The sequence below is a fragment of the Scophthalmus maximus genome, chromosome 5, assembly GCF_022379125.1.
Source record: "Scophthalmus maximus strain ysfricsl-2021 chromosome 5, ASM2237912v1, whole genome shotgun sequence".
Lineage (NCBI taxonomy): Eukaryota > Metazoa > Chordata > Actinopteri > Pleuronectiformes > Scophthalmidae > Scophthalmus > Scophthalmus maximus.
Genome location: NC_061519.1, coordinates 14,852,434 through 14,880,167, shown reverse-complemented (window position 1 = coordinate 14,880,167; position 27,734 = coordinate 14,852,434). Strand labels below are relative to the sequence as shown.

At 43.9% G+C, this 27,734-nt stretch overlaps 1 protein-coding gene across 1 annotated transcript; it reads right to left on the bottom strand.

Moving 5' to 3' along the window:
* Window positions 1-578: 578 nt before the first annotated feature.
* On the bottom strand, window positions 579-27,321 carry LOC118310744 (semaphorin-6B-like). The gene is made up of 17 exons (XM_035633988.2): window positions 26,740-27,321; window positions 14,136-14,259; window positions 13,274-13,385; window positions 12,186-12,246; window positions 12,014-12,076; window positions 10,343-10,441; window positions 10,166-10,256; window positions 9,806-9,925; window positions 9,148-9,236; window positions 8,835-9,052; window positions 8,601-8,732; window positions 8,201-8,350; window positions 7,906-8,082; window positions 7,241-7,381; window positions 6,555-6,632; window positions 5,609-5,670; window positions 579-4,254 (listed from the first exon to the last, which is right to left on the bottom strand). The coding sequence occupies exons 2-17, from the start codon at window positions 14,254-14,256 to the stop codon at window positions 3,269-3,271; spliced, it is 2,700 nt and encodes an 899-aa protein (XP_035489881.2). The 5' UTR covers window positions 14,257-14,259; window positions 26,740-27,321; the 3' UTR covers window positions 579-3,268.
* Window positions 27,322-27,734: the final 413 nt, after the last annotated feature.

The following is a 27,734-nucleotide window of genomic DNA, read 5'->3' as shown; positions in this document are numbered from 1 at the left end:
GCACAGACAGAAGATGTCCGGTCAATGCACAGACACCCATGGGAGTTCATGCCTTTCTCTCCCTCACAGCGGACAGATGAATGGACGCCAGTGTCCAGCTCCCTCTTGTGGCAAGAAAAGCAGCAATGGCTACTGTAAGGCGGTGGAGTTGGATCTGTAAATGTGTGCATATGTGTGAGCTTGTGTAAAAGGATATGTGTTCAGAACCACACGCAAAACAACATTAGCAGTCAATTGTATAATGTAATTTAATAGCAGTACTCCAAAGATTGATGGTTATTATAACAGCAGTATCTTAGCAACTGCAAAAAACTCAGCAGGCACCAGTAAAATGAGATGGCCCAGTTCTGGCTGAGCTCAGGCCTGCGACTCTACTCTAACAACAGGAAGGAAACAGCTGAACTCAGCAGTCAGCCAAAGTCACGTAAATACTGTACATACATCTTATTCACAGCATCGTCACTGAAAAAAAACAAAAAAACAACAACAGAACCCTCACACTTTAAAACACAGTCCTGTCTCAGGAGAGCTTGAACAACACCCCCCCCCCCCCCCCCCCCCCCCCCCCCCCCCCCAAACCAAACCGATACACTATACCATCAGCATGATTATTTACACTATTCACAAATGATACAGGGCAGCTCCTTTTCAGAATGCAAAAAAATGTGCTTTTCCTTATTACTGCACAGTAGAATGACGATAAACAGAAAAGAATGGGCGCATTCATTCACTCAGGATGCTGAGAAGTATTTTCAGGATCCTTCAGTATGGCAGTTGGTTGGCAATGACAGACAGAGAGTCACTAGACTACATCAAAACACAAAAATGAGATATATACAGTGCTCCCTCACAGCTCTTCAGTCCATTTGAAGGTTTGCTTATGAACTACTAATGAATCGTCGTTTTTATACATCAGCTCTTCATGTCTTGGTTTAAGTGAATACAATTCAGTATAATCATAAAAAACAAGACATCGTGTTTGTGTTTATCCTTGCGTATTTACAGCACATCATGTTGGTGTGATGCATCAAAGCAGTTCATGAGCAGACCCTCAAACACTGCTGGTATAGCGTTCAGAGGGAGTCGGGCAAACGATTTCAACAGTACAAGCCAACATTGAAATGAAAGAAGAGAACATTCAGCTTGTAAGGTCAAAGGCATACATTTCACACGTATACTGCAATAATTGATCTCTCCAACAGCACAGTACATGAACTAGGTGCACTGCTGTTTGAAATGGTCTTCTTCATGGCACTTTAAACACGTTTCTCTCAGGGTTTTTTTGCTTCGATAATCAGGCATCAGTAAATCATTCATCAGTTGGGAGTTGACGTACAGATGTAAAAGAAAAACGACACTGGTCGTAATAAGTGTCTCTGTGATTTCAATCTTGGAGCACGTTGTTATGAAATATACACAGAAACAGATTTTCATATATCAATAGCTTTAATGACATGAAAAATGTTTACTTTTGTTTGCAAGGTAATGCCTGATATTCCTTTTTTGGAATTACCGTTTGTCTTACATTATCATTTTATCTAAATGAAAGTTTACTATGTACACATAAACCATATATTGCTGCTCACCAAAAGGCCAGCACAAACCGGCGTTCATTGTGCTGACCGCGGCTGAGAGTGGAAATCTCGGGTCATGTCGTCGGCTAGAACAACATCTTCTCTATGGTTGTTGTTGCACCGCATTTCATCAAGTTGGAATTTGTTTCTGCTTTTTCTTATTTATCTTGTCTGGTTTTATGACTCCCATCTCCTCGCTTACACACTCAAGACCATGTTGTGTTGATCTGAACAGAGACCATTTCATGCAACTGGACACTTTGATATGATGAATATATAGTCTCATTTGCCTGCTGGGAACATTTCCATTATCCCTATTGGCTCTGAGTTAAGCCAGAGGGTTCAATCATCACCACTGTAACTGTCACTTTATTCTGCATCATATCTGTGGGACCTTGACCCACTGTGGGCTTAATGGGAAATTCTGTCCAATAAGAACGGACTGTGTTCTATAATGCAGCTTTAATGAACGTTTCTAAATGTGGGAAAAAACCTTAAGGTGACAGTGAAGGTGAGAATGTATATAAACTGCAGTGCATTTACTTAAAATTTCATTTAAATTCTCTAAAATCCTCTCCCCCACCCCCCTCTTTCTATGTTTCTGCCCTGCTGGGATTTTTGTGACAGTCCAGTGTTGTAGTGCAACCTATCCCGACGTCCTCATGGAATTATTAGTCATTAAAGAGTATGTGGAGTGGAAGAAGGCAAACAAAAAGAGCGATGGGCGGCCGAGATGCCGCCGTTACAGGGAGCATGCGGTTGGCAGAAATAGTGCTGACATTACAGTCCCGCACTCTGCTCTCCAAAGAAGTGAGTTATGGTGCCATATCCCCGTGAGACGGGTCGGAGGCATTTGGCACTCACGCCTTCCCTCTTGTGTACATGGAATACTAATTACCCACCGGTACAAATACATGTATCCATCTTCTGTATGTGTTCTGCAGGGAGAAAGATAAGAAGAGGAACAGAGAGAAGGAATTGGTGTTGCTTCGTCTTCCATTCGATTTTTCGTTTTCAATCACAATGACTTCAGTTTTTGTCTGATGAGTCAGCTAGAGCTTCAGGTATTCAGGAACGTATCCATTGACGATGTTCAAAATGTGTTATTTCAGTTCAAGTGCCGAGTGGGCATCAGAACAACAGGTACCACAGCGGGGAGCAGATGGGTGGCAGTCTTGTCAGCGTTATCCAAGAGGGAAAAAGCACCCCGCGCCTGCGGCAGCACCTGACTGGTTCTGCAACCTCAGTTAATCTGCACAGTGAAGACAGCTCCTAAGTGCTGTGTCCATCTTTGTCCACATCCTGTCTGCCCCCCACTCTGCTCTCTGTCGTTCCTCTCCATCCTCTCTCCTCCCTCTTTCTGCTGCTGCTGAGTAGCGGCAGGGGGAGAGGCAACTCTGCAATGCAGACACAGCAACAACCTCAGTCCATCTGACCAATTAGTGTGAGCCAGGATATGAGTGGCAGACCCAGCAGCCAGTCATGAGGAGAGACTTGTCATGGGGTGAAATTGGGGTGGGTGGGAAGGTGTGTCGGAGAGGCCGACAGAGGAGATCAGAGGGGCTGAATGACAATGAAATAAGGATGAAGGGATGGGAGAGAGGGATGGACAGAATGGGGAGAAAAGAGAGATCTGTGTAAATAAAACAGAGTGCTCCGGACATGAAAAGTTGTCCCCTTCATTTCCTCAACAGTCACTGGCCAGTCTGAGTCCTATCACTGCAGTTCTTCTTACTCATCAGGTGGCTGAGATCCACCAGCTCGCCCAGCTCCCCTCTCTCCAGGGCCCCTCTCAGCAGAGCCCTGCTCAGCCCGGGGGTATGTTGCTGGGACACATACGCCTGGCCACTGGGCGCAGGCATGGAGGGGGGAGGCAGAGGGACAGGGACCATGCCGTGGCTACTTAGGATGTATCCTTCCTGGGCCGGCCAGCGCAAAGGCAGCGGGTCACCGTATTCCATAGGGGCGCTGGGTGCTGAGACCACCCTCCGACGCTCAGGCGAGTCCTGGGGGGTCATGGGGTATACATATTCTCCTGCAGACTTCCTGAGCGGGGCTTTGGGCGTCCCTTTCCCTGCTCTCTCTTGTTTGCTCAGGCAGACATAGTGCTGGCGTGGCGTGTCATTTCCTCGGCACTCACCACCGTGTCTCCCACCACCCCCCTGCTGAAACAGTCTGGTGGTCAGGTACACAGAGGGCGGAATGCGGCAAGGTGATCCTAGACCCACAGAGCCTCCCCCCAGGTATGTCTGGCTGGTGTCCCACCCTCCTGAATTGGAGTCAGACAGTCGCAGGCCTCTGCGTTTCTGCTGGGGTGTGTGCTCTGGGGTGGGCAGGAAGCCGGGGTCAAGCTCTCCTGACTTCACCCAGCCATTGGGCATGACGAAGAGGGTTTCCCCGCCCTGAGTGCAGGGGCGCTCCCCACCTCCCTGCCGCGTGACGCTCAGCACAGACCCTCCCATTCCGCCGCCGTTACTAAGCAGGCCTCTTTCACGTCGCTGGATAGAGGACTGGGAGGTGTTGCCGTGGCGACGGTTGGCAGGCTTGTGGGCCATAATCCAACAAACGGCGAGGCCAGAGAGCGCCGCCCCGATGGTAAACGCAGAGACTGCAGACGCCACGAGCAGGTTGAGGGAAACAAGGCTCTCCGGCTCAATCAGCAAACTCTGCTGCAGAATTCCTGAAGATTAAGAGACACAATTATGAAGATGACATTTACTAGAACAGTACAATGGACATCCTTTCTCCATGTCTGTCCGCAGGGAGCAATTTAAAATTACTATCATTATTACATATATTGCTATTATGATCTACTTAGTGGTTTCTCCCTCACAAGTTCTAATGTATCATAATATATCAATAACTACACTAACACTCTTAATTGGTGATCAGCATTTTTAGCATTATTCAATAATTTTCTGTGGTGATTCATGTTTAAAAGGAGCTTCTCTCCAGTCTGGCCTTGAGGCTCCACAGGCTCCGAGCTCGGAGAGGCCTGCACTTGTCATCAGCACAGTTCCGACCACAGCAGCCGGCGCTCCTCTCCTCACTCTTTCCATACTGCAGCTTGGTCAGAGAATCTCCCCTCGCAGCATAACATTACCTCAGTGTTTCCACCCTGCTCTAATCACTGCCATCTGCAGACACAGCAGCACATGCCTGTCTCTGCCTCGGCCTCTCCTGTGTTTTCACCTCTCGGGTCTGCAGCATGGCATCACTGACTTTTGCTGTTAATTAATGATTTTAAAAAATAGAAGCCCATACATCAGTTTCAAACAAATGAGTATGATGAGGTCCTGGAATGTGCCACATTCTTTGGGTCTATTTGGAAATTTAGACCCAGTTAAATGGATCGTATGACTTCAAAGTTGGACTAAAACAGGCGGAACAGTTCAGCAAGAATCTGCTGGAAAGGAAATTACTTACATTTTAGTTTCCACTGACTTTTTAGAGTGAGGTTCAAAGAGGCTCTGTGTGGCTCGGCTGCAGTGACACCTGAGCCCCTCAACAGAAGTGACATAAGGATTTTCCACAAAGCTATTTCCAACTTGCTTGCCGGCTACCCTCGTTATTACCCTCTCAGATGTTCAGCTTTGAGAGAACAAAGCCTTGGATGCAGGTGGATGCTGCATTTCCCACCTTGCGGTTTGGTATTGTCTACCATCAGTGACACCTCTTCCACATCCTCTCTAATTAAAGTGTCTCACACTGGGAGCGTTTTGACCTGCAGGAAGTGAGGCTGAATCCCAGCTCTACTCCCACCTGATTTCTGCTTTGACAAAGACACCAAAACACTCGGAGTTGCTGAAATAAAGGTTGAGCGGATCTACCTGAGCTGTGGAGGAAATTACATTACACACTGGATGATTAAAAACAACAGAAATTGTCACAGATATTCCCCCATTTGGTAGAACGAGAGGTAGTGTTCAGGGACAAGTGGACAGGAGTAATGAGGGACTGAGCCACTAGGTGGAGCCTCCCCTCAGTCCAGTGTGCACAACCAGAAGCGTCCATGTCATAGTGCTGCAACCTACCGTCACAGTCTCCTAGGTGGGAGGTGGTGTTTCCATATTCCACATCTTGTTGAAAAGGCAGCCTGCAGTCACAAAGAGATCACAGTTTAACACATCAGATACTTTACAATATTTCTCTTCATATACAAACAATAGGAGACAAAGCATTACAATGCTCTCAATTTACTGTACACGCATACAAATTGAATTGATTGAAAACAACTCTTCAGAGTAAAAATTGATTTCTTAACGAGAACATGCCCTCTTTGGCATATTTACACGAACAGGATTTTTTTTTTTTTGGCAGTAATCGATTCAATTGATATGACACCCATTGATGTGTCATCCAGTGTAATGGGATACACTATTGATCCCGTGATAGATTTTCTCTTTTAGCTTGATTGTCGGTCAGAGGTCAGGATCAGCTGCACAGGTAGTGATGGGAGCTGGAGGTGGTGATTGTGATGGTAAATAACATCACAACATTAATGTTTGCATTTGATACGGATACTGACCACAGGAAGGGCTTAACTGACTTAATACGGCTTAGCCTATACGGCTGTGGTCCATCATATGTATCATACATTTTCAACCTCTTCACTTTTATTAATGTTAAATGTCATGTAATCTGGCTGGTCTCCCTTATGTTACATCACTTGCCGTTTATCGTTTTCAGATGAGCTTCTCAGGGAAATAAGGCGGTCTGATTCAGTGTCTTCTTATAAGTCTCTCCTGAAAACCCAATGTTATCAGAAAGCCCACTCTAATTTTACATGGGCTGCCTGTTTTACTATAACTATGTTTTTTATGATTCATTCTTGAACCTTTTTTTGTTTTATTATTCCTTCTTCTATTTCATTTTATCTGCATGTTTTTATCATGCACTTTTGTATTTTGCTCTGTTATGCACGGTAATGGACTTTGGACATTTGTTTTGTGTGTGTGTGTGTGTGTGTGTCGTCATCACCTTGTGCCTGGTCTCAAGAATGAGCAGGTGCTGCCTCTAGTCCAGCCACAGTACGGATCCCTGGAGGCCAGACAGCTCCTGCACACACACACACACACACACACACACACACACACACACACACACACACACACACACACACACACACACACACACACACACAGTTATCTTACTAGCTAACTAGAAATACATAGTACAGTGGACCATCACAACCCTAAACTATGATTTATTGTTTGTCCTTATGGACACATGAGATGTATTAGTCATATGTTGTGTAATATCATAATTGTAATATGTTGTCGTCATACCCAGCCACCACACACATAATCACGTTCACACTACAGTGCTGCTCTTCAGAACATCTTCCAGAAATAAAAAGTTCCTTTTTCATATTCATAATGAATCACAATCCTGAAGCTGCATTTGTCAAATCAAATAATACTTCTGAGAAAAAAGTAATTCTCCCAAAACTGTGGTTTGACAAAAACACATGCCCTCCATTCGCTACTGACTGAAGGAAAAGCAGAGCTGCATGTCTTCACTGACAAGGAGTGAAAGAAAAAACAATAGTTCACCAGTTAGAACTACTTTGGCTAATGGCCATTGCTCGATCTGAATTTCATTTGATTTCATTTGACACACTGAGGGAACAGAAAACCCCCTAAAAGACCAAACGTGTCACTCACTTCATGCAGCGAGAGTGCAGGTGGCAGCGAGACGTGGGCACTCGCACCAGACAGGAGGGGAAGGCCAGCAGCAGAGAGTGGCTGGACCGATCCAATGACAACGACAAGAGCTGACGGGCCTGAGGGGTGTCCTCACCACACCTGGACACAGCGGGGCAGAGTGGTGAAAGGACGGTAGGCAGAGGGTAAAGAGGCTTCAGAGGGAGGTCACCGTACTCTTTCTAAATCTGTGGCAGGGTCAAAGGCCTCATCTGTTGGTTCCCTAATGACAGACAGCCACATGGCCTCCAACCCCGACAACATCAGCAGACTGGAGGTTTATCCAGTCCTCCGCAGAGTCTTCACAGAAAGATCTTCCGGTGCTTCCAAAGGTAACCATCAAATTAACCGATTCAGTTCAATTCAATTTTATTTGTATCGCACCAAATCACTAAATGATGATGGAATTGATTATTAGATGCAACATTGTATGTGAAAAATATGCATCTGTTAGACATACTGTCCAATTATAAGCATAAAAAGCAACAATTGAAAACAGTTCTGCAGTTCTACAGTTACCAACTCGAGGCAGGCAACATGAGACCCGATATACCTGAAGCAATGTACTGAAATGTATAATTCATGATGTGGAGATCAAGGACAAACATCTCCTGACTCCTACTCACTTCTCTGGGTTGAATCCCTCCACCTCCTCCAGAAACACACTGCTGTGGGAGACAGAGTCTCCACTGGGAACCATTAAGAACTTGAGGACAGTTCCTCTGGTTGAGCCCAGGAACAAGACTGTACGGTTCTTATGGGGACCAGCTTCTGTGTCTACCACCATGGTTGTCAGCTGGTATCTAGACACATGAGATCAACAGAGTGGATCAAAGAAGTACATTTCCAATGGGTTTGTACTTATGCTTCCCGTTTTCATGCTGTAAATAACTTCTGCCATGACTGAGTCATTCTGTATACCTTCCCATAGTCTTGACCACCCAGGGTCTATGTCCCAGCAGTGGAACGGTCTCGTCCATCAGTGGGTGGGTCTTCACAAAGTTCAGCACCTCGTCTGGCAGCGTGGTAGAGGAGCTAAATCTGGATCCCTGCACTGCACATCCTCCTGGTCTGCAGACACACGGCGAGAGAAACAAAAAGAGAGAGTGGGGGCTTAACAAAGAGAGGCATAGAAGTCCAGAGAGAGAAGGAAGAAAAGCTGGAGGCTGTATTAGAATATTTGCTGAATAGTAGTGAAGTTGCAGTGTGATTGACAGTAGGAGCTTATAGCAGGGCAGTGAGCAGACTGTATGTGAGACAGATGCTCGGGACAGCAGCACTGCAGTATTCTGCTGAGGTTCTGCACTTTGCATTAGAATACCTCGGTCTCGGCACCGCTTCGTCCGGCACCGGAGTCCAAATAGACTCTGGGGATTTCTGCTCTTTAAACCGGCCCTCAAAGACATGGGCGAGCTGCTGCATGTCAAACACACACACCGCAGAGCCGGGGATGCTACCCAAGACAAGGGGAAGAAGAACACGAGTTGAGATGTGGCGATAAATAAATAAATGCTGTTCTCGCTTGTTAGTGAGAATGCTGTGTGACGCTCTGTACCTGTTTGGCGGCGTGGAGAAGAGACCGAGGATCACATCCCGTCCCTGCATGTGGATTATGCCGCTTGTGGCGTGTAAGAGGTTGAAGTAGAAGTGTGAGTCTCCCGGGACGGAGCAGTTGAGCCGTGCCTTTAGAAACGTGGTCCACTGTTTCTCAAGGACACGCTGAGAGCCGCCCAGGTCTGCCTTACACACACGAGCCACACGGGACACCATCACCTAGAATAAAACATTCAAGGTTTAGTGAAATGGAGGGATAACAGGATGAAAGAAGAAGAAAGGGATAGGATGAAAGAACGGAAGGACGAGGGTACCTTCTCCAGATGATGAAACTCCATTGCCATCTCTCTAAAGAAGAAATAAATATGAGGCCCCCACTCCATAGCGCTCACAAAGTAAGGCTCTGAAAAATAGTATGAGAAAAGCACTGTTAGACAAACACACACTCTCAGACTACAGAACAGTAGCGACGCAGTACCTGAGGTCGAAGGTGATTGTACTCAGTGCCTGACACGGGGCTGTAACAACAATCACATCAACATGGAGAACTGCTGTCCACCAGCCTCGCTCATTAAATATTCATGTCTCGGTTGATTTATCATCATGGACAAGAGGATACACATTATTTATCATTTATTCAACCAGCACTGTTCCAGCTTTGACCTGCCTCGTGTTTTTCCTCCATCGAAAAAAAAGACTCAACTGTTCTCAAACCCTCAGTCTGTGGAGTCCGACTAACCTCAATCCATCACTCTGTCTGATCGTGCTCTACTTATATATATATATAATAAATCCCCCCAACCCCCCTTCTTATTCACCTGTGAGCCATTCAGGAAAAGACATGGTTGAATGTTCTTTTAGTTACCTACTGAAGGTAATGGTGATGGTTTTTGTTATTTGCATTCAGATTTTTTTTATTGAACGCGTCTGGCTCTGCGCGGTAATTTTTAATGTGTCTGTTTCTAGAAGTACCTCTGAACCATTTGGAATCGTGTTTGACTGTGCGGAGGGCAGGGCTGTCGCCAAGGCTTCGATAGATCACCGCGTCGATGGCGAGGAAGTCAGTCACGGTGCCGGTAAAGAGACTTCCATCTGAGAGCAAGAGAGGTGCACGAGGAGTAGAAGAGGGAGGAGAAGAAACAGATGAAGAGATAGCACAAGGTCGGGAAGATTAAAACCACACAAGCAATGCAGCAAGAGGTCCGACTATAAATCAGTCGTAAAGGTAAACACAAGTGCACAAACATTTTGTTACGTGTCTGGATACTGAGTCTGATGTCTGCTAGGAAGGCCTGAAATCTTATGCTTTAGAGCACAAACGCAATGTGCTACCTGCAAATAAAGCCACGTTGGCATGTCGTGGATCATATGGACACCGTGCCATCCCACTGACGGGCTCCCCCACCATCTCTAGGGTGTCTCTCTGCAGTAGGAGAAAAAAGAAAATGAAGCCAAACAAGCTGGTAGATACATAGAGAATGGCCAGCTGACAGATCGATGGATACTAACAGTGTAATTGGCACACAGTGGGTTGAAGGCATTTGTTCCACATACAAACAGGCCACCATGCTGGCTGAGCAGAACCTTGATGAAATTACGACACTCTGCCTGTGGGAAAAAAAAAAAACACAAAAGGAAACTATTAAAGAAGAGGACAAATTCATAAGGTACAGGGCAGGGTGAGAAATTACCAGTCAGAGCGACAAGACTGCCAGTGTGACGTTTGAAGAATGCGGCTTAAAACAACCCTTAGAGGCAGACCACACTCCATCGAGGAACAATAGGACGGGGACTTCATAGCAGTCCTCAAAGTGGAGGCTGCTGATTGAAGTCAACGTTAAAATCTGCTACCGGTGAATCTGAAACCCGATGACACCAGTAGTATCCCTTGAGTCTGTGTGATGGTGTTTAACAGCACTGCCAAAGTTTTGAACCAATCAAATATCACCGTGTTTTTTACTCAGGAACTTTTTACTCAGGAGCTAAATTCAGTGCTAACGGCAAAACATCAAGAGTGACAACGTTATTTTTTGTTGGAGGTTATTTTAGCAATTTCTGTGAACAGTAGAGTAGTAGAGTAATTCTAGTTGTACGTCATTTTACTTTTTGCTCAAATGCAAACAAACATTGCTGTTACTTGAATTGTTCATGGCGCTAATAGAACGTGTGTGCACTGTCACTGTAAATGTGTCTTTCTTCCTGATAATAATAACAGTTATTTTGTAATAAAAAGTAAAAAAATTTCAGTGCAGTAAAAAGGCAATGCCTCCAAAACGTGAGCTTTATGATTTGATCTCTTCATCTGAGTTAGAGAACATTACCCCTTTGCCTCTCTTCCTCTCCCTCCTCTCTCATCTTTCCATCTTTGGCCTGTCCCTCTCCTTCTGTCTTCTTTCTTCTTCCTCTTCTTTTCACTGCTTTAAAATTAATTTTCTTCTTTCATCTGTTGTTATTTGTAGCAACACATATTTTCCATTTCTTGCCGTTAAGCCTCTTTCATACTGCCCTATCTGTCTTATCCTCCTTATGTGTTTCTTCCCCCAGTTTTCCTCCACCTACACACATCCCATCCTTACCTTACCTCCCTTTCTCAACTGATTTCAATTACTGTTTCCTCCCTGAGGCTGTGTCACTCTCTGCTCAGTTTGCTCTGTAATGTTTCCTGTTGCCTCTTTTTATGTTTTTCCACCTTCTTTCAGCCCAAATTGGATTTTGCCGGTGGCATTGCTACATTTAGACAATAAAGCTTATATTTCAGGTTTTATCCCGTCAAGCAGTCTACCATCCCATCATATCTTTCTTTTCGTTGTAGGTTTGATCACATTCCCTTCATATCTCAGAAAAATGCCAGCCATTATTTTATTGACAAACATAATTGCGTCGTGCCCACGGGCTATGAATGAGATATGTGATGAGAACTGGCACACTGCAAGTGTGCAAGTAAATGGCTTTTAAGCTTCACGGACAGCTTTCGGTCTTGGTGACGTTTCACTGACATAGTATGATTAAGTGATTCTGTATCAACAAGATCAAATTTGTGTAAATACCGTATGCAGGTGTACCCAAAGGATATAAGTTTCGAACAGCTGTTGTGCCTGTCCATGCATGTGATAGTCGAGAAAGTATTGATGCATGAACAAGTGGATGTCAAAGTCCGAGTGCTGTCTACGAGCTCCGTACCTCATGTTTGCCCTTCATCCGGCACACTCGAATGTCGTTCTTATTGGATTCCCATGTCCGTTTCTGCCAGAGGAATGAGCCACAGTCAGATTATGTTTGCTACGTGTGCACATGTGCATTATCGATCGGTGCATGTTCGGTTTTGTGTGCGTGCGATGGAAATGAGTCCTACCTTGCTGTAAAACATCTCATCACCTGCCATGTTATCCAGCTCCACTCTGTACAAGTCATCTCTACAAGTACAAAAACACACGTCAAATCATTCCAGATGTAATTTCATTGGATTATGTAATATATGACGTAAAAACTATTTAAAAACTTTATAAAGTGTCAACAATAGGCCTGTTGTTTTTTTTGCATTGTGCCAACATGTTACAGGTGTGGTGGAAAACAGATCCACCATTATGGTTAATATGTCATTTTTTAGGATTTTATCCAACAGCATATGTCTCATTAATAAGTCAGGACTAATAGAGTAGAGGTTTATTTTGATACTGATTTGGCAAAAATATTGGAATACATCATCTGTGTTGTACTAAAAAGTGACCTGCCTCATTTATGGCTGAATTAAAAGGCAACCTACTGCTGTTGTTACTGTTGCCTTGATTTCTTTCCTTCTTTTTTTCAATCAGCATGCCATTTCTGTTAGAGGGCCACCTGTTTGTGTTTTTTTTATTTTTATGACACAAATCTATTCTGATAAAATAGGCTAAAGCCACAGCAATAAAACAGTGTATGAATTGTGAAATGTTTCATTCAAAACAGGTGATTATATAATTCATTTATATTATTATTGTGCTTTATTTGTGTTAATTTCAGTATGGGGCCATCAAGGTTGTATCTATTTGCGTGGGGACAGTGTTATTAGAAGTAAGGAGTTTTATTAATTGGTATTTGAAATAATTGTGTTAACTTTGTTAAAATTTTTGATCTGAAAATGAAAATTCATATAACCAACAAAAATCTCATAACCAAATATTTTTGCTGGGGGCCGGATTAGGCCCACAGACCTGCCAGACTGCCCCTAATAAGAGGCTATTCTTTTTTTTCTCCGTCTGTCGTGTATAAGAGTAATGTGAACAAACAGCTTTCACTTGACATTTAACAAACAAGACTGAACACAGCATCATTGGAAAATGAAACTGAAAATGTCCTCGCAGAGTGACAGCAGATGGAAGCTGTGGCATCAAATGAAAGCAAAAGGGATATTAATGCAAACACGTCGGCGACACACAGTTGGAGGCGGTTGCCGTTGGTTACCTGGCTCCTATGTAGAGCGTGCGGTTGACTTGGAGGACCGTCTGGATGTGCAGCTCCAGTCTCTGAGCTGAACGATGAGCTCTGCCCAGGAACACTGGGTATCTCCTCACCACTGACATGAACACAGAGTGTGAAGTGCTTACTAAAACATCTAGAAACTCAGTGTCTTGCTCAAGGATAGTTGAGGACAGAGAGAGCACTTTCTCCTTCTATATTTACTCAAAGAACTCAGGCAGGACATAAAAAAAAGCTTCTGCAACCTTCCCTTTAATGGCGTCTTCACTCATTCTTGATGCTTTTGTGTAAGGAAAACAAAGATAATGGGCAGAGACGAATGGCACAGCAGTTACAGCAGACTGAATCCCTTCTCTACATTTTCCCAACATTTCAGTTAAATGAGAGAGAGTACAGCTGAGAGAAAGTGGCAGGGTTAGACTATGAGAAAGTTTGGAACAGGAGGACAATGGTCTCCGCAGGGAGCCATGATCAACAGGAGACAGATTGGGAAAACATCTCATTGTCCTTGACTGCAGGGGAGGGAGAGAGAGAACGTAGTGATCCATCTCTACTTGTCTCCTCCCCTTCTCCTTACCACCCCTCAGCCTTCTCACTTGTCTCCTGTATCACCTCATCCCACTTGTCCATCCTCCTGCACCTTCCAATACCTTTAACAGTCTTTCTTTCTTTCTTTTCTTCTTTTTTCTTTCTTTCTCATATTTATTAATTTACCACAACAGCACTCTGACACTTGACCCCCAGATTTCCACATCTAACACGGAGCCATTCATCAACCTACACACACACACACACGCACGCACGCACACACTCACACACTCACACACTCTGTGGGAAGGACACATACCCTCTACAGGGACGTAGCTGAGGGGACTGGGCTCCTCTGGGAATGAGCCGTCAGCGAGTCGAAGCAGCAACAGAAGAAATGTGAGGGGAGGAGCCACGGTCGCCATGGCAGCAGCACACATGCACTGTTAACAAAGAGAGATAGCAGAGAACAATTTGAATGAGTGTGTGTGTGTGTGTTAATATTCTGATATATTTCTCAGTACAGAGGAACCCCAACGGATTTCTGCATTCATGAATATGTGTGTGTGACGACAGGGTCAGCAGTGCAGCCGACTGACTGCTGCCACCAACCTGGCTTCTGATGTGTTTCTGTTGTCTGCTTCATTGGTGTAATGGGGATGTATTGTCAGAATTGTCACTCCATTGTGAAACAATTTGAATTGAAGGAGATTCTCAGAGCCATAAAACACAACAGGACACTAAACATTCACAGGATTACAAAGCCACTTTGTGTGGTAATGCTCCTTTCACTAATTGTGTTTCTCGATGGACATATGGAGGCTGTATTATTGGTAATCAGCCACAAAGGGATGGGGCTGGTCTTAATAGATCAGAGAGTAAAAGAGAGATGAATGGAGTGACTGGGGTAAGCTGGACAATGTCTGTCTACAGGTCAAAAGTCAGTATTGCCCTAAATCACGGAGAGGAAAGGGGGAGGAAACAGATTTTGGTCTTTTAAAAGTTAACAGGTCACAAAAAGGTCATCCTGTGTGAGATATGTACACATGAACAAAATGAGAATCAAGGCACACACGGGGGGTGTGGCGAATAAATGAGATGAACGCAAAATATTTGCCTGTGAATATTTAGCAGGACTGTGAAGCTATATCAAGGAAGTGCTAAATACTCAGCATCAGCATGGAATCATGCTAACATTGACAGCGCTAGTATGGCGATGTGTAGCAGATATCGGGTTTTCTTAGTTAAGCGTGTTAGAATGCTGACGTTAGCTAATCAGTCCCCTGTGGAGGTATTTAGTCATAAACAGTTTAAGGCAAATATAATTTTTGACTTGACGGTTGACTAAAACTCGGGGAATCACCATAGTAGGATTCATCACCTGGGGACAATGAATGTCCGCATCTTATCCTGTGACTGTTGAGATAATTCAGTCTGGACCACAATGGTGGGCCAACCCACAGACATTGCTACCTATGGAGCAAAGCTACTAGTGTGTCCTATCACAGACCTAAAGGGGTCAAACAGTCAAAAAAAAAGAAGCATTAAGGATATACTGTATGTCAGCATCTCTTGCACCTATAACAACCAAAGCAGTTGAAATAACAGTGCTGCACATAAGCTGCTGGGGGATGTTAATTGTGGCCACACCATCATACACGTGTTTAAATGTTGAAGCTCAAAATGCCCGTGGCTCAGCTACACTGCTTGCAACTAACTGTCTTTGATGTGAGAAGACTTTGAAAAGGAAGAGGAGATGACAAGACGTGTGAGGGGAAGCAAAGGGTTGGAGGACATGACTTTTGTGTAACACTGAAAGAAAAGAGAGGTTGGAAAAAAAAAAAAAAAAAAAGAAGATATGCTATATGAATGCAGGTATATCAACCTGAACACCAAGTTCCACATTTCCACCAACCCCTGCTTAGTTCCTTTCATCCTCCGTCTCGCTACCTCCATAACCCACCTCCTCCCTTCATTTCTCTTTCCTTCTATCTCTCAGCTAGTCTGTTCCTGGATAAGACCCTCACGACTGTTTTCGGAGATAGAACACCAGGTTGAAAGGTAGATGTGTTAGTTGCTAAGGCAATGTCATCTGTTATTTGAAGCACACAAACACACCCAGATGTAACACACACACACACACAGACACACACACACACACAGACACACCCACACACACACACACACACACACACACACACACACACACACACATATATCTATAAATATAGGTATGCATCCCCCTGTTTCACCAATGCTTCAGACTGTAGATGAGTTTGAGTGACAGGCTGTTGGAAAACATCAGTGAAGCAACGCGGGCTGCAGACTATTCCGGGGGGGGGGGATGCACTTCAAATGAAATTCTAGGCCAGAGATTGCAGGTTGGAAATCTCTAAGCCGTCTCCTCGTCAGATGCATTGAGTCTGAGGGGGTGTGTGTGTGTGTGTGTGTGTGTGTGTGTGTGTGTGTGTGTGAGGGGGTGATGGAAGGGTTGGGTGGGGGTAGAACTGGGATTCCCTAGTGTCGAACTCATTGAGTTAGGTTGTTGAGTTGAGTTAGCCTCTTTCATTATTGCCATTTCATGAGAGGGATCCACATTTGGTGTTTAAACCTAAAAGGAAATTCCGTATTGAATCGAAGCATGGAATTAAATAAGGCATGTTTCTAGTGGGATTAGCCATCATTTCTCTTTCTTTGTCTTATTGACTCCTTGTCCCAGAGTGATGCAGTTTGCCTCATGAAGAATCACACTCCTCAGAGATTATTACTCAGGAAAAGCTGAACACGCAGATGATGATGATCAACACATTTTTACATTCACTGTGAGTTTCTTTTTAAAACGCAGAACGTCCCATCAACATGATTCAGACACTCTGTCTATTAATAACCTCAATTTTATATTGCCTAAAACATGTCCCTAAACATGTACAATACAACTCACAAGGCCAGCTTATTCCAGACACACACACACACACGCGCACACACACACACACACACACACACACACACACACAAACTGCTCGTGTAACATACTAAAACCCTACAGCCAATCATTAATGAAACCTCCTCATTAGAGAGCATATTGATTAAGGCTATTGATCCATAAGATAAACCATAAGATGTGGGCCAAGGCCAGCAGATTGGAGCTGTCCGATGCCATGACGAAGGCAGTATGTTTAACGCTCTGGGCTCTAATAAAAAAAAAGGTTTTGGGCGGCGACTTGTGCAAGTGTTTCAAGTTTTCCCTGCTGAGCTGAAAGACAGACGAGAGACGATGAAAGATAAAAGACCGAATGGTTTGAGAAAGGTTTGAGAGATGCTGCCTGCTGCAGACTTCCAGCTCATCAAGCTACAAAAAAAACAGACTGCTGGTGAGATACCATCAGGAAATCAAGGGAAGAGAGACAAGCGAGCCGAAAGAGAAAGGGTGTTACGTTATTTGCGTCTGATCATATTAGTGAGATAGGATTAAATGGGGTGACACTGACACGGTATCATGGGAAGCATGTAATGACGGCGACAGCCACACATTGTAATCTGGCCTCATCAGGCAGCCCATTAGCAAATCACCTGCTAACACTCACATCATTAACCAATCAGCAGGCCATTTGAAGAAACATCATCACCTGCTCTCACCTCTTATCAGTTTGTCCATATGTTTTGTCCTCATCGGCCGAGACCTGGCTCCGTTTCATACGGTCTTTCTCTCCAGTGCGCTGTTGCTCATCTGACAGGAATGACAGGGAGTGAGCAGCAAGCTGGGAATTTTCTATACAACTCCCAGTGCATCAACAAGATGCTGTATCTATTGGATGGTCATCTATTTAATATTTATCCATGAGCCCATCTTAAAATCCTACAGTGGTCTTTGAAGGCTCATATTTGCATTTAGCATCTGACCTATTAATGCTGCTCTGCAAAATCAATACACTCTTATGCTGCTAAACAGAGACGGAATAAAGAGCACCATCTCTATTCACACCGAGGAGCATTAACTGACCATGAGGAAACGCAAAGACAAATAGAAAAGGCCTTAGCTGTCTGATCTTAAGGCATGGACAGACAGCAAACCAGACCTAATGCCCCTGCTGCGCAACGCAAGATGCTGTTGTCAAGATGCTTGAGCCTTGACCTGTGCTGCACCCCATAGATCAAAGCTTTCGACATGTGTGTCACAGAAACCGGACGAGTGGAATGAAAAACCCATAATTCTGAGGTGTTGACATTTCAGTTGTAACTGAATCTGAACTGTGTTTTCTCACGCCGTGTGTTGAATCCGCTGTTCTGATTAGGTCTACAGGCGAAATATCCCCCCATCTCTCTTTCTCTCTCGCTCTCTCTTTCTCTGTGTGTGTCTCTCTCGGTCTCTCGCTCTCTGTTTAGCTGCTGCAGCCACTCCACTCTGTGCCTTTGTTACCGTAGCAACCAATAGCAAAGCCAGGCAGAGATGTTCTATTGCAGTAGATGTAAAAGCGAGGAGGGTGTGTTCGCCCTCTAACACATACATACAAGTGTGAGCATACTCGCACTCGCACACACACAAACACACACACACACACACACACGCACGCACGCACGCACACACACACACACGCGCACACGCACGCACGCACGGACGCACACACACACACACTGAAGCCTTAACCCAGATCCATGTACATTCATATGAGTGTGCATGAACACATGCATGGACACAGATATAAGGAGGTGGGGGTACCGGTACCCTCTCTCTCAACAAGGAGGGGGATGGGGGAGCTACAAGCAGTTTGTCTCCACATCATCTACACCCAGGCAGGACAGTAAAGCTCATTGGAAATCAATAGGTCAACAGTGGAAAATATCTTATTGAAAAACACGATAATACATTTATTATTGCCAAGCCTTTTCCGTGGGATTTCCACTTGTAATGTTTCAGCATGACTCTATCTGATTTATCGTTCTTCTGTGTTTATGTAAAACTGGTGAGACTCATTTAAGATAACTTCAATGGATATAAGCAAATATGTGAAGTCACAAACTTGATTGTCAAGAAAAAGGAAGGGCATGTGAATATAACTTTTGTTTTGTTAAAAGGCCTTTCCCCAATGCAGCTCTTAGACATTGTCTGCCTGATTACAGTTGATTTGCAAAAATAAAAAGTCAAAGTTGGATTCAAAAGAGAAAAATGAAAAATGTGGAAAAAAAGATATTAATCAACATCAAACATGCTGAAATAGAATTGCTCCTGAGGACAGTGTGCAGGTTAAAGCCCTGAATAAAGAAAGATGGCCTGCGGGTAGAAACGCAGACATGGGCTAAACTGGGAGAAGTGGGTCACCTTCAGACTTCAGCACTCCATCCTTACAGCACTATAGCTTCATTAATAGACTTAAAACACATTTAACTTAAAATGGAGATGGTGTGAACAAAATGAGAGATTTCAGAAAGTCATACTTTGGTACAGGGGTGATTCCAGACATCATTACAGTAATACAGAGGTACAAGTTCAGACCAACCTTAATTTGGGTCCACAAAATAAATCTCTCATATCTCATGTCCAACAATAAAACTCCAAGGTGTGCATCCTGATTACTAAATAGATGTCAATCTCAGATGTCAATCTCAGACCAAAGTGAAGGCCTGGATTGATGTGATGTGGACAGCCTTTCATGTAGCAAGAGATGCTTTCACACAAAATAAATGGAAATAAGTCCAATACAGTCACACATTTAAAGTGTATTTTAAAGACACAGAATTCACACGAAGTGAGCATCTCTCACTTCAAGATATGTGAGAGGTGATTTTCAAGATTGGATTTGGGATTGCTACTTGCTGGTGAACCTCAGAATTGAAGAGAAATTGTTTTTTTAAAGAAACAGAATGTTTATAATTCACTTCAAAGACACAGCTATTAAAAATGTGCTGACTATGAATTTACAGATAGTAGTTCAAAGTTGTGTCATTCACATTGATTAAGTCAGAATTCTATTTAATGGATCTATTATTCATTTATATGAATTACTAGATATATTGATTATTACTTGTAATGAAGATGCATTTCATGTTCCTGTTTTTTTTTTTTTGCTTCCCCTAAACCAAATTGCCTTCGGGATTGATAACGTTTTATTGCATCATACTGTATTGTTATGTATTTTGAAAAACAGTATTTCACAATTTTGATTAATGAATGGGAACAGTCAACTAAATCACTTTCGCATTCACCTTGTAGGAATTGCCACACGACACAAAATACACAAACACATAGATCAAGCATAAAATCTCAGATAAATTCTATAGTTGACTCAGCAACCTCCCTGACTTGACAATGCATGTAACTCATATTAAACATCATCATAAATTTAGGGGCAAATGATACCAGTCTAAAAATAGCCTGGCACTTTGGGCTAACCCTGCACAAAACTCTAAACTGAAATGTTCAGACTATAGCTTTTGTATGGTTAAAAAAACCCCAGATGTGTGTATTAGGTGTTGATAGGTGAATTTCGTTCTCTTCTATTGACTTGGCTAGCTCAATTCCTTATTTTCAACCTTTGTGTTAAACTAAACTAAGATTACACGTCGCTGGCTGTAACTTCAAATTAACAAACTGTTTTGAGAGTGGTATCAATCTAATCTCAATCTAGTTCTTATCTAATCCTCAGAAACAAAGCAAAAGAACGTCTTTCCCAAAATGTCTGAACTAGTCTTTTAATATCCCAATAGTCATGTCATTGTGCAGTGTAAAGATCACTAGCTCAGGTGGTAAATGCTGGTAAATTCCACATGCTGGTTCCAAACGGCTTCAGTGGGAATAATCATTTGTAGTAGGCCTAATGAAAATCTCCGGTAACAGGTGGCAGTCCTGGTAGAACCACATGGTGTCAAAACAAACAGAAGAGAAATGAATATATGGATATTTATTCAGATTCACAGACCTGCTCAAATGTAGGCATATACAAACACGTGGAAAAGCAAATGTGCATTCAGACACGGACAATCTCGGTCCCTTCAACAATGGAATCACTGTGTCAAGTCTTTATCTTATCAAGGTGGAGGCAATATTCCCTCAAGAAGCTGCCTGTCTCCTCAGAGTTAAGGGAATCTGTCTTTTGCTGTTAAATATCCTAAAATACTATTCAATCTACAGGGTCATTTATATGCTAATGCAAAGGTTACCTCTGCATAGGCCTTTGGTGTGGCTGTGTGTTGTTAGGCTATGTGAAAGAGATAGAAAGGAGTGAGAAAGAGCCAGTGAGAATGAATAAGTAACGAAAGAGAAGATGGTAGAGAATGGAGATGAAGGAAACGAGAGGAGAGAAGACACAAAGAGGAAGAGAGAGATATTCCCTTGGGTGAGTGCCATAGGTAATTAAAATAGGATGGACAGAGCTGGAGTCTAGCCAGAGAGAGAGCTCCATCTCCCCTCGGACTTCTTCCCCTATCAGGCCTTCTGCCTTAAGTTAAATTGCTGCTAGTGTCAGGCACACAGTAGTCTGTGGATGCAGTGAGTTATCAGCTTATAGACAATGGACATGAACATACAGTGGGATAAACACAGAGCTGAGAAATGCAGGCTCAAAGAAAACAAACGCCGCACTCACAAACAGCACAAATACATGGTGCTGCACTGAGACACACACACGCACACACACACACACACACACACACACACACACACACACACACACACACACAGTCTTGTTTCCATAACTTCCCAGGACATGACATTAATAATAATTTGGTTCCACTTGCCCACACCTTAACCCAACCTGAACCAAAACCTAACGTCACAATAAATTTAAAACACCTTAACAGTTGTTAATGTCAGTGAGGCAAGTCCTCATAATGTGATTGTGTAAATAGCTGCAGGTCCCCACACCATGAGTAAGCCCCCCCCCACACACACGCACACACACACACACACACGCACACACACACAGACACACACACACACACACACACACACACACACACACGCGCACACACACACACGCGCACACACACACACACATTTATAGAGCTGTACGAAGCTGCAGCAAGGGCAAACGTTACTAACCAGAGTTTGACTGCAGTAAGCACATATACATTCACTGCACAGCTCTGAGCGAGCACATGAGTATGCAGCGCACACACCCGGACACACACCATGAGCACACAGCCGAACACATGCAAACCCCGGCCCAGTACATGCGACAGCGGTGAAGATGCAGTCTAATTGCACAACAGCGACAATTGTTTTTTTCATATACGAACCGGACCCTTTTCATGTTGTTCACGTTGTTCTGTTTCGTTAAGTGTTACCGGTGTGCATACAGGGAAATCCATGACATCTGTCTCTAGGGAGCATCTTTTCTTCTTCTTAACTGTGTTTTAACTTTACCTTTGGGATTTTGAAATTAAAATTCTTTTATTGCTTTAAAATTGGTGTTCGTTTCATTAAAATCAACTGACACTAGCCGTAAATAACATATTTTGTTAGATTTTTTAACCTTTGCTCCACATGTTTCACTGACCACAACCCAACGTATCCTCCCCTTTCATTTTCCCACATAAAAGAAGACTATGCTAAACAGGCTGTGCCAATGCCTCAATCTGGCAGCCATTGCCTTACATCTAATACCCTGATAGCACATGCTCGTATGCTGATGTAGGAGGAGGCACAGGGCTGAGAGGTGGCTCATATTGTCATCATGTTGTTCCGTGTGCTGTGATCCCCGGTAAGGGTAAATATAGCTCTTTTGGTAGAAGCCTGCTAAGAGGATCACAGCATCACAATAGGTGGTCCACACACAACAGATATCAAAATGCCAAAGAACATGATTGTGGATTGACGCACGTGATGAATGCACGCACAGACGTGCACACCTACGCCATACACGCCCGTACGCAGAGACGACACCTCCCCTGAGCGCCTCCTCTTCCACCTCACAGGTATAACTGTGTTTCTGCTCTGCTTTGGTCCTCTCCTCTCAGTTGTGACTGCATGGGCCCCAGATGAAAAGCCGTAATTAAAAGAGAAAAGTTGTTTGTTGCCAAGAGGGGATGGGTGTGGGAGAAGACAGCATGAAGGAGAGAGAAAGATTAGCCACAACAAAGCTTCACGAGGCTACAAAACCATCCCGAGTAGCTGCGAGACAAAGGACTCAGATGGGCCTTTATCTCCCAATAAAAAGTCTTCCAAATCCCTCTGGCTAAGCTGCCTTTACTAAAGCCTGCCTTTGGGTGAGGTGCTAGCTGAATATGTTGGACAACAAATGCGGCAAAATATATATACCTCCATTCATTTTGTGCAAAGAATCAAAAAGTCAAGTGCCTCTGCAGTGGTATTTGAGAAAAGGTTACTTGGTTATTTTATCTGTGCATCCATAGATGTATGAGATTTTCAATGAAAGCATGAAGTAGATGGTCATCTTCTCACTTTTGCAGTTTTATGGTGTAAATGAGATGACAGGCATAAAGAGATTGGATTATCTCTATCTTTCTAAATGGAAACTGCTGCGGTATCACTCACAACTGAAAAGCCAGGCAGCAAAATGGGAAGACTGGCTGCATGCAAAGAGATCATTCATTTGAGAGACAAACTAGCTTATAAAGTTCCTCACACACTGTACACTACATCGCAAACAAACATAAAAAAAACAAACTCCTATGACATATACTTAGAATATGAATATGTGTATCATAAACACCCATGTTTTCACAGATCATGTGTATGCAATTAATCTACATGATCCCAATGAGGATATATTGGATGTGTTGTTAAACATTCAACAGAACAATACACTGAAAAATCAACACACATGTCAGCATGTTTTTAGTGTGTGCAGCAGAGACCACACAATGTTCGCAGGGATGCGTAAAAAATTCTGCACCTCTGGCGAGGAATCAGTGAAGCCAGAGAGTCGTAAAACTGAAAATGCATGGCTGCTGTGAAGTATATGAGGGATTTTACATTAAAAACAACTACAAGGCATTATTACATGGCATATGTGGCTGATGCAGCAACCACGTCCACATGGTGCAAACACCTAGGCCCTTCTAAACATAATTTATCTTGTGATGTACAGTTTATGGCGCCATGGACGATTTACAGCGGAGTGTGCAATAGGTAAAGCCCCTCCGTTTGTGTGGTATCCTATACTGCTGATTCTCACTTTTTCAAACATCTGGAAGGATTTCTCTGAAAAGGCCCAGTTGGGCTCCTGAAAGCTTCTCACATCAACCCAGAGAATGTTTTGCAAGAGGTCGTTTATTTTAAATACCTGTCTTGGGATAAGTGCTACTTTCTGTGCTGTCTGACAAGTAAAGAAAGTATGCCTGCGTGACTCCTGACCCTCCGGCCCCCTTAATCCTGCAGAATGACTCCCTAAGGTCGGCGCTCCGAGGACCCCGCTGGAATAGGTCAACCAGCAGATGCCTTTCCAGCTAGGTCCTTCTGATCTTCTTGCCCTGGGGTCTGTGAACCCTAACACCCCGTTTAAGTGCTTGATTTTGATTTAAAGTATCCAATCAAACCTTACCACCAGATAAACGCTGTGCTCTGTGTGAAACTGGAACCTCAAAAGGAAAAATAAGCATTTCCTTCAAATCTTTTGACACTTGCCGTAACTTTGCTTTATTTTATGATGAGGCTAACTCCTGTTTCCTGGACTTCCTGGGTAGAAACGGGTGGTTTTTGGAAGGTAGTTACATTTTATCCAACACCATAAGAGTGTATGGGGTGTAGCCTACTGATTAAGATTGATTAAGAAGAAACAAGTCATCCCCATTGTCTGATGCAAATTAGAAAAAGAAAATGGCAGGTTCTGGCCGCTTAGAACCAGGACTGTTTGAGTCAGTCAATGCTCCTCTCTGTGTATACCAAAGGTAAAGAGAGGCAATTTGTCGCCGATTGCCTGACTATTTTCTTGGCGAAAAGGAAGAAGGAGGCTCTTGGGTAACATCTCTCTCCATCCAAAATCTTCTGTCTGTTTCATCTCACTCTGTTTAACACACACACAAGGACGAGCACACAAGATCTCAGACTGTCATTTTACACATTGCTAGAAAAGTGCTCCATAGCAACCCCCAGCACAATAATCTGCTGTTGATTTACTCTCTTGCAGGGTAGGGCCGTATTATGCTGCAATCCCGTTGAATCTTTTTTTTTCGTTTTTCGTGCTTGAGATGCTCTGCTTGCAGCTTAGCATGTGTGATTGAATACAGTTCTATGTGATCAATAGAGCTCATTAAGTGTCCCTGTGGGCAGTCGTCTCACCCCGAGGCCCTCTCTTAGATTGCTTTTACCTGCAGCCAGCTCTGCCTCATTGCTTCAAGTGGTTCCAACTTTGTTTGCAGCATGATTCACTTTATAATTGAATTACTCAAGCCTGGGCTTTGCATGCTTTTTTTTTCTTCTTTTCTAAATGTACATTGAAGTATACATTTGGTTCCCTGCAGTATGAGCTGTGGGTGTTAAAAGGCTCTGGTGTAGCTGTGTGTTTGGGATGGGCGGGTGTTAGACTGCCTTCCAAAGGGAGGCTGGAGGAAACAGTGGCTGCACCTGTTGTTCCCTGCGGTTTCTGTGTGGTGGGGTTAGCACCTGCTCACACGGCTGCTGTGTGGCTGTCTGTGTGGGCAGCGGGGATAACAGGGAGACCATTCACACCCGCTCAGACTTCTGTCTGCAGCCCCTCTCCCTTCCACGCTCGTTCACTCTGAGCTTTCTGCCCCATCATTCCTTTTTCTGTCGTTTACATCCTCTGCCCAGCTCCCTGTGGCTCCCGTATCAGATTGCTATCTGCCACCCGTTCATCCTTTCCCTCTGTCTTTGAGTCTCTCTGTGTTCCTGCCCCCCCCTCTTTATTTTGACATTTAATTTTTTCGGGAGTGCGACTCCGACCATTTCTTCTTGCCTCTCAACTCACACAGAAACACAAACATAAACAGCAGCAGCTGGGAGCCATTATAGTCCTTCTGCGGAACTCGATAGCTTTTAGTGTGAAGGATGAAGTTGTAAACAATGAATTACCTATAACTACTAAATCACCTCAATAAGAGCTGCGATGGCAGTAAGTGAGCATTTCACTTGAGCCACAGAGGTTGTTAGTGTGCACTATGGTGCTGGCCAATTTTAGGTGGCAAGTTATTTTAAGTGTTCAGGACCATGTTATGGACAAAAGGCAGACGTTTAATTTAGAATATTCATTTCAGTCATCTCCAGTTTTCTAAAATCAGCCAGTGTTCAAAATTACTATTAACAATTTTTCTTCATTGGGACTTTTCTTTACATACCAATAATATCCTGCTCCATGTTTGCCACTCCTCTTACTATGTGAGTAATGACATTATCAGTTGTATTTATGATTTCTAAATCATCAAATCTGACCTTTTCTTGTTAACCAGACACCTCAAGCAAACATTTGATAAAACGTTATTATTATTGATTCACACAGGGGGATAATTAAACATAACATGTGACAGCGATGGGACTCACTCAGATCGAACCTGTGATCCGGGTCGTGATCTAAATTAAGAATTACTACCAGGCTTTGTTCTCCTCCTTGCAATGCGGTACAATAACGTGTGAGAATTCTGAGATATTTTTGGTTTGTTTGATTGTTGCTGAGACATCACTTCAAAAGCGACAGTGTGTGGCAGAAGAAGCACCGGCACAGCCCATGCAACACGTGAAAGCACCACAATGTGCAGTGATACGCCACAAAGATATGGCACATGATGCGCGAACAACATGACAAACTTGCAGCAGACACAAAGAGCAGTTCGTGTCCACGGGAAGGAGCAGACGTGGCCGATCACAGCTGCTGGCTCTGACCCGGAGGAGCGATGCAGCAGTGATGAAATTGCGCACATGCTGTATATACCTGTTCACCCCGTCCCATCCAGCCCCCCCGTGTCTCCCTCACATGTATCCGTCTCGCAATCTCACCATTTGGCACACTCACCGCACCAGATGGACAGGTAGGTATGGGGGGCTGAGACAGGTGCCCCTCTCCGGTCGCTGCTCTCCGTCTCGGTGGGCAAGTGGGTGATGGAGACCGACAGCCTCTCTCTCTGAAACAGCAGCTCCTGCAGCCGCACCTCACCTGTCTCTTCCCCCTACGGATCCTGCGCGTCGCCGTAGCATCGCCGTTTTACCGAGCGCGTCCAAAAACGCCCAATCAACTACCAAACGCTTTGCCCCCCTTCCCCCGGAGAGAAGAAGTCCGACGGCTAAAGGTGCCAACATGAACCTCTGACAGGGGTTTTCTGTGATGCTGTGGTCCAGATCACGTTTTTTTTCCTCCCCGACAGCCTTGTTTTAGGAGCTTGTAGAAATCCCAGATCCCGCAATTGCGGGCTGTATTAAGTCTTTCTGCCAGAGGAGCGCGTCAGCTGTCTGCACTTGGTCAAGCTACGGCCGTGAAATCAGTTGTCAGCAAAATGTAATCCCCTTTTTAAATTTACAGTGGCGAGGTGAAATGTCCAACGCAGAGCAGGCATAGTGACAGCAGGGGCCCATCATTCACACCCCCTGAAACACAGTCCTGCAGTGGATCAGTGATGAATGGAGGCTCTCTCTCTCTCTCTCTCTCTCTCTCTCTCTCTCTCTCCCCCCCCTCTCTCTCTCACGGGCACACACATTTTGAGTTAAACCCATGAACCTTTATTCAGTATACGTGTTTAATAATGTTCAGTTCAGGAAGGTTGTGACTTAAATTGGAGAGAATCTTACATTTGATTCCAATACAGTCGTTTATCATAGAGTTGACACAGTACACTTTGTTATCTTACAACAAAATACAAAGATATATATTTTTCAAGATAAAATAATGCGAATATTGAATAGAACAATGGAACACTGCACACACACACACACACACACACATACACACGCGTTTGGATTTTTTTCTTTGCTTTTGTTCTTGGTTTTGTTGATATTCGATTATATGATCCAATT

Bases quoted from the DNA above. Each gene is read 5' to 3' on its own strand.
- LOC118310744 (XM_035633988.2), bottom strand. From the start codon at position 14,256: ATGTGTGCTGCTGCCATGGCGACCGTGGCTCCTCCCCTCACATTTCTT. The intron at 8,083-8,200 runs GTATACAGAATG...TCATGTGTCTAG, and splicing joins GTGGTCAAGACTATGGGAAG to ATACCAGCTGACAACCATGG. The intron at 4,255-5,608 runs GTAGGTTGCAGC...CTTAATCTTCAG, and splicing joins CCACCTAGGAGACTGTGACG to GAATTCTGCAGCAGAGTTTG.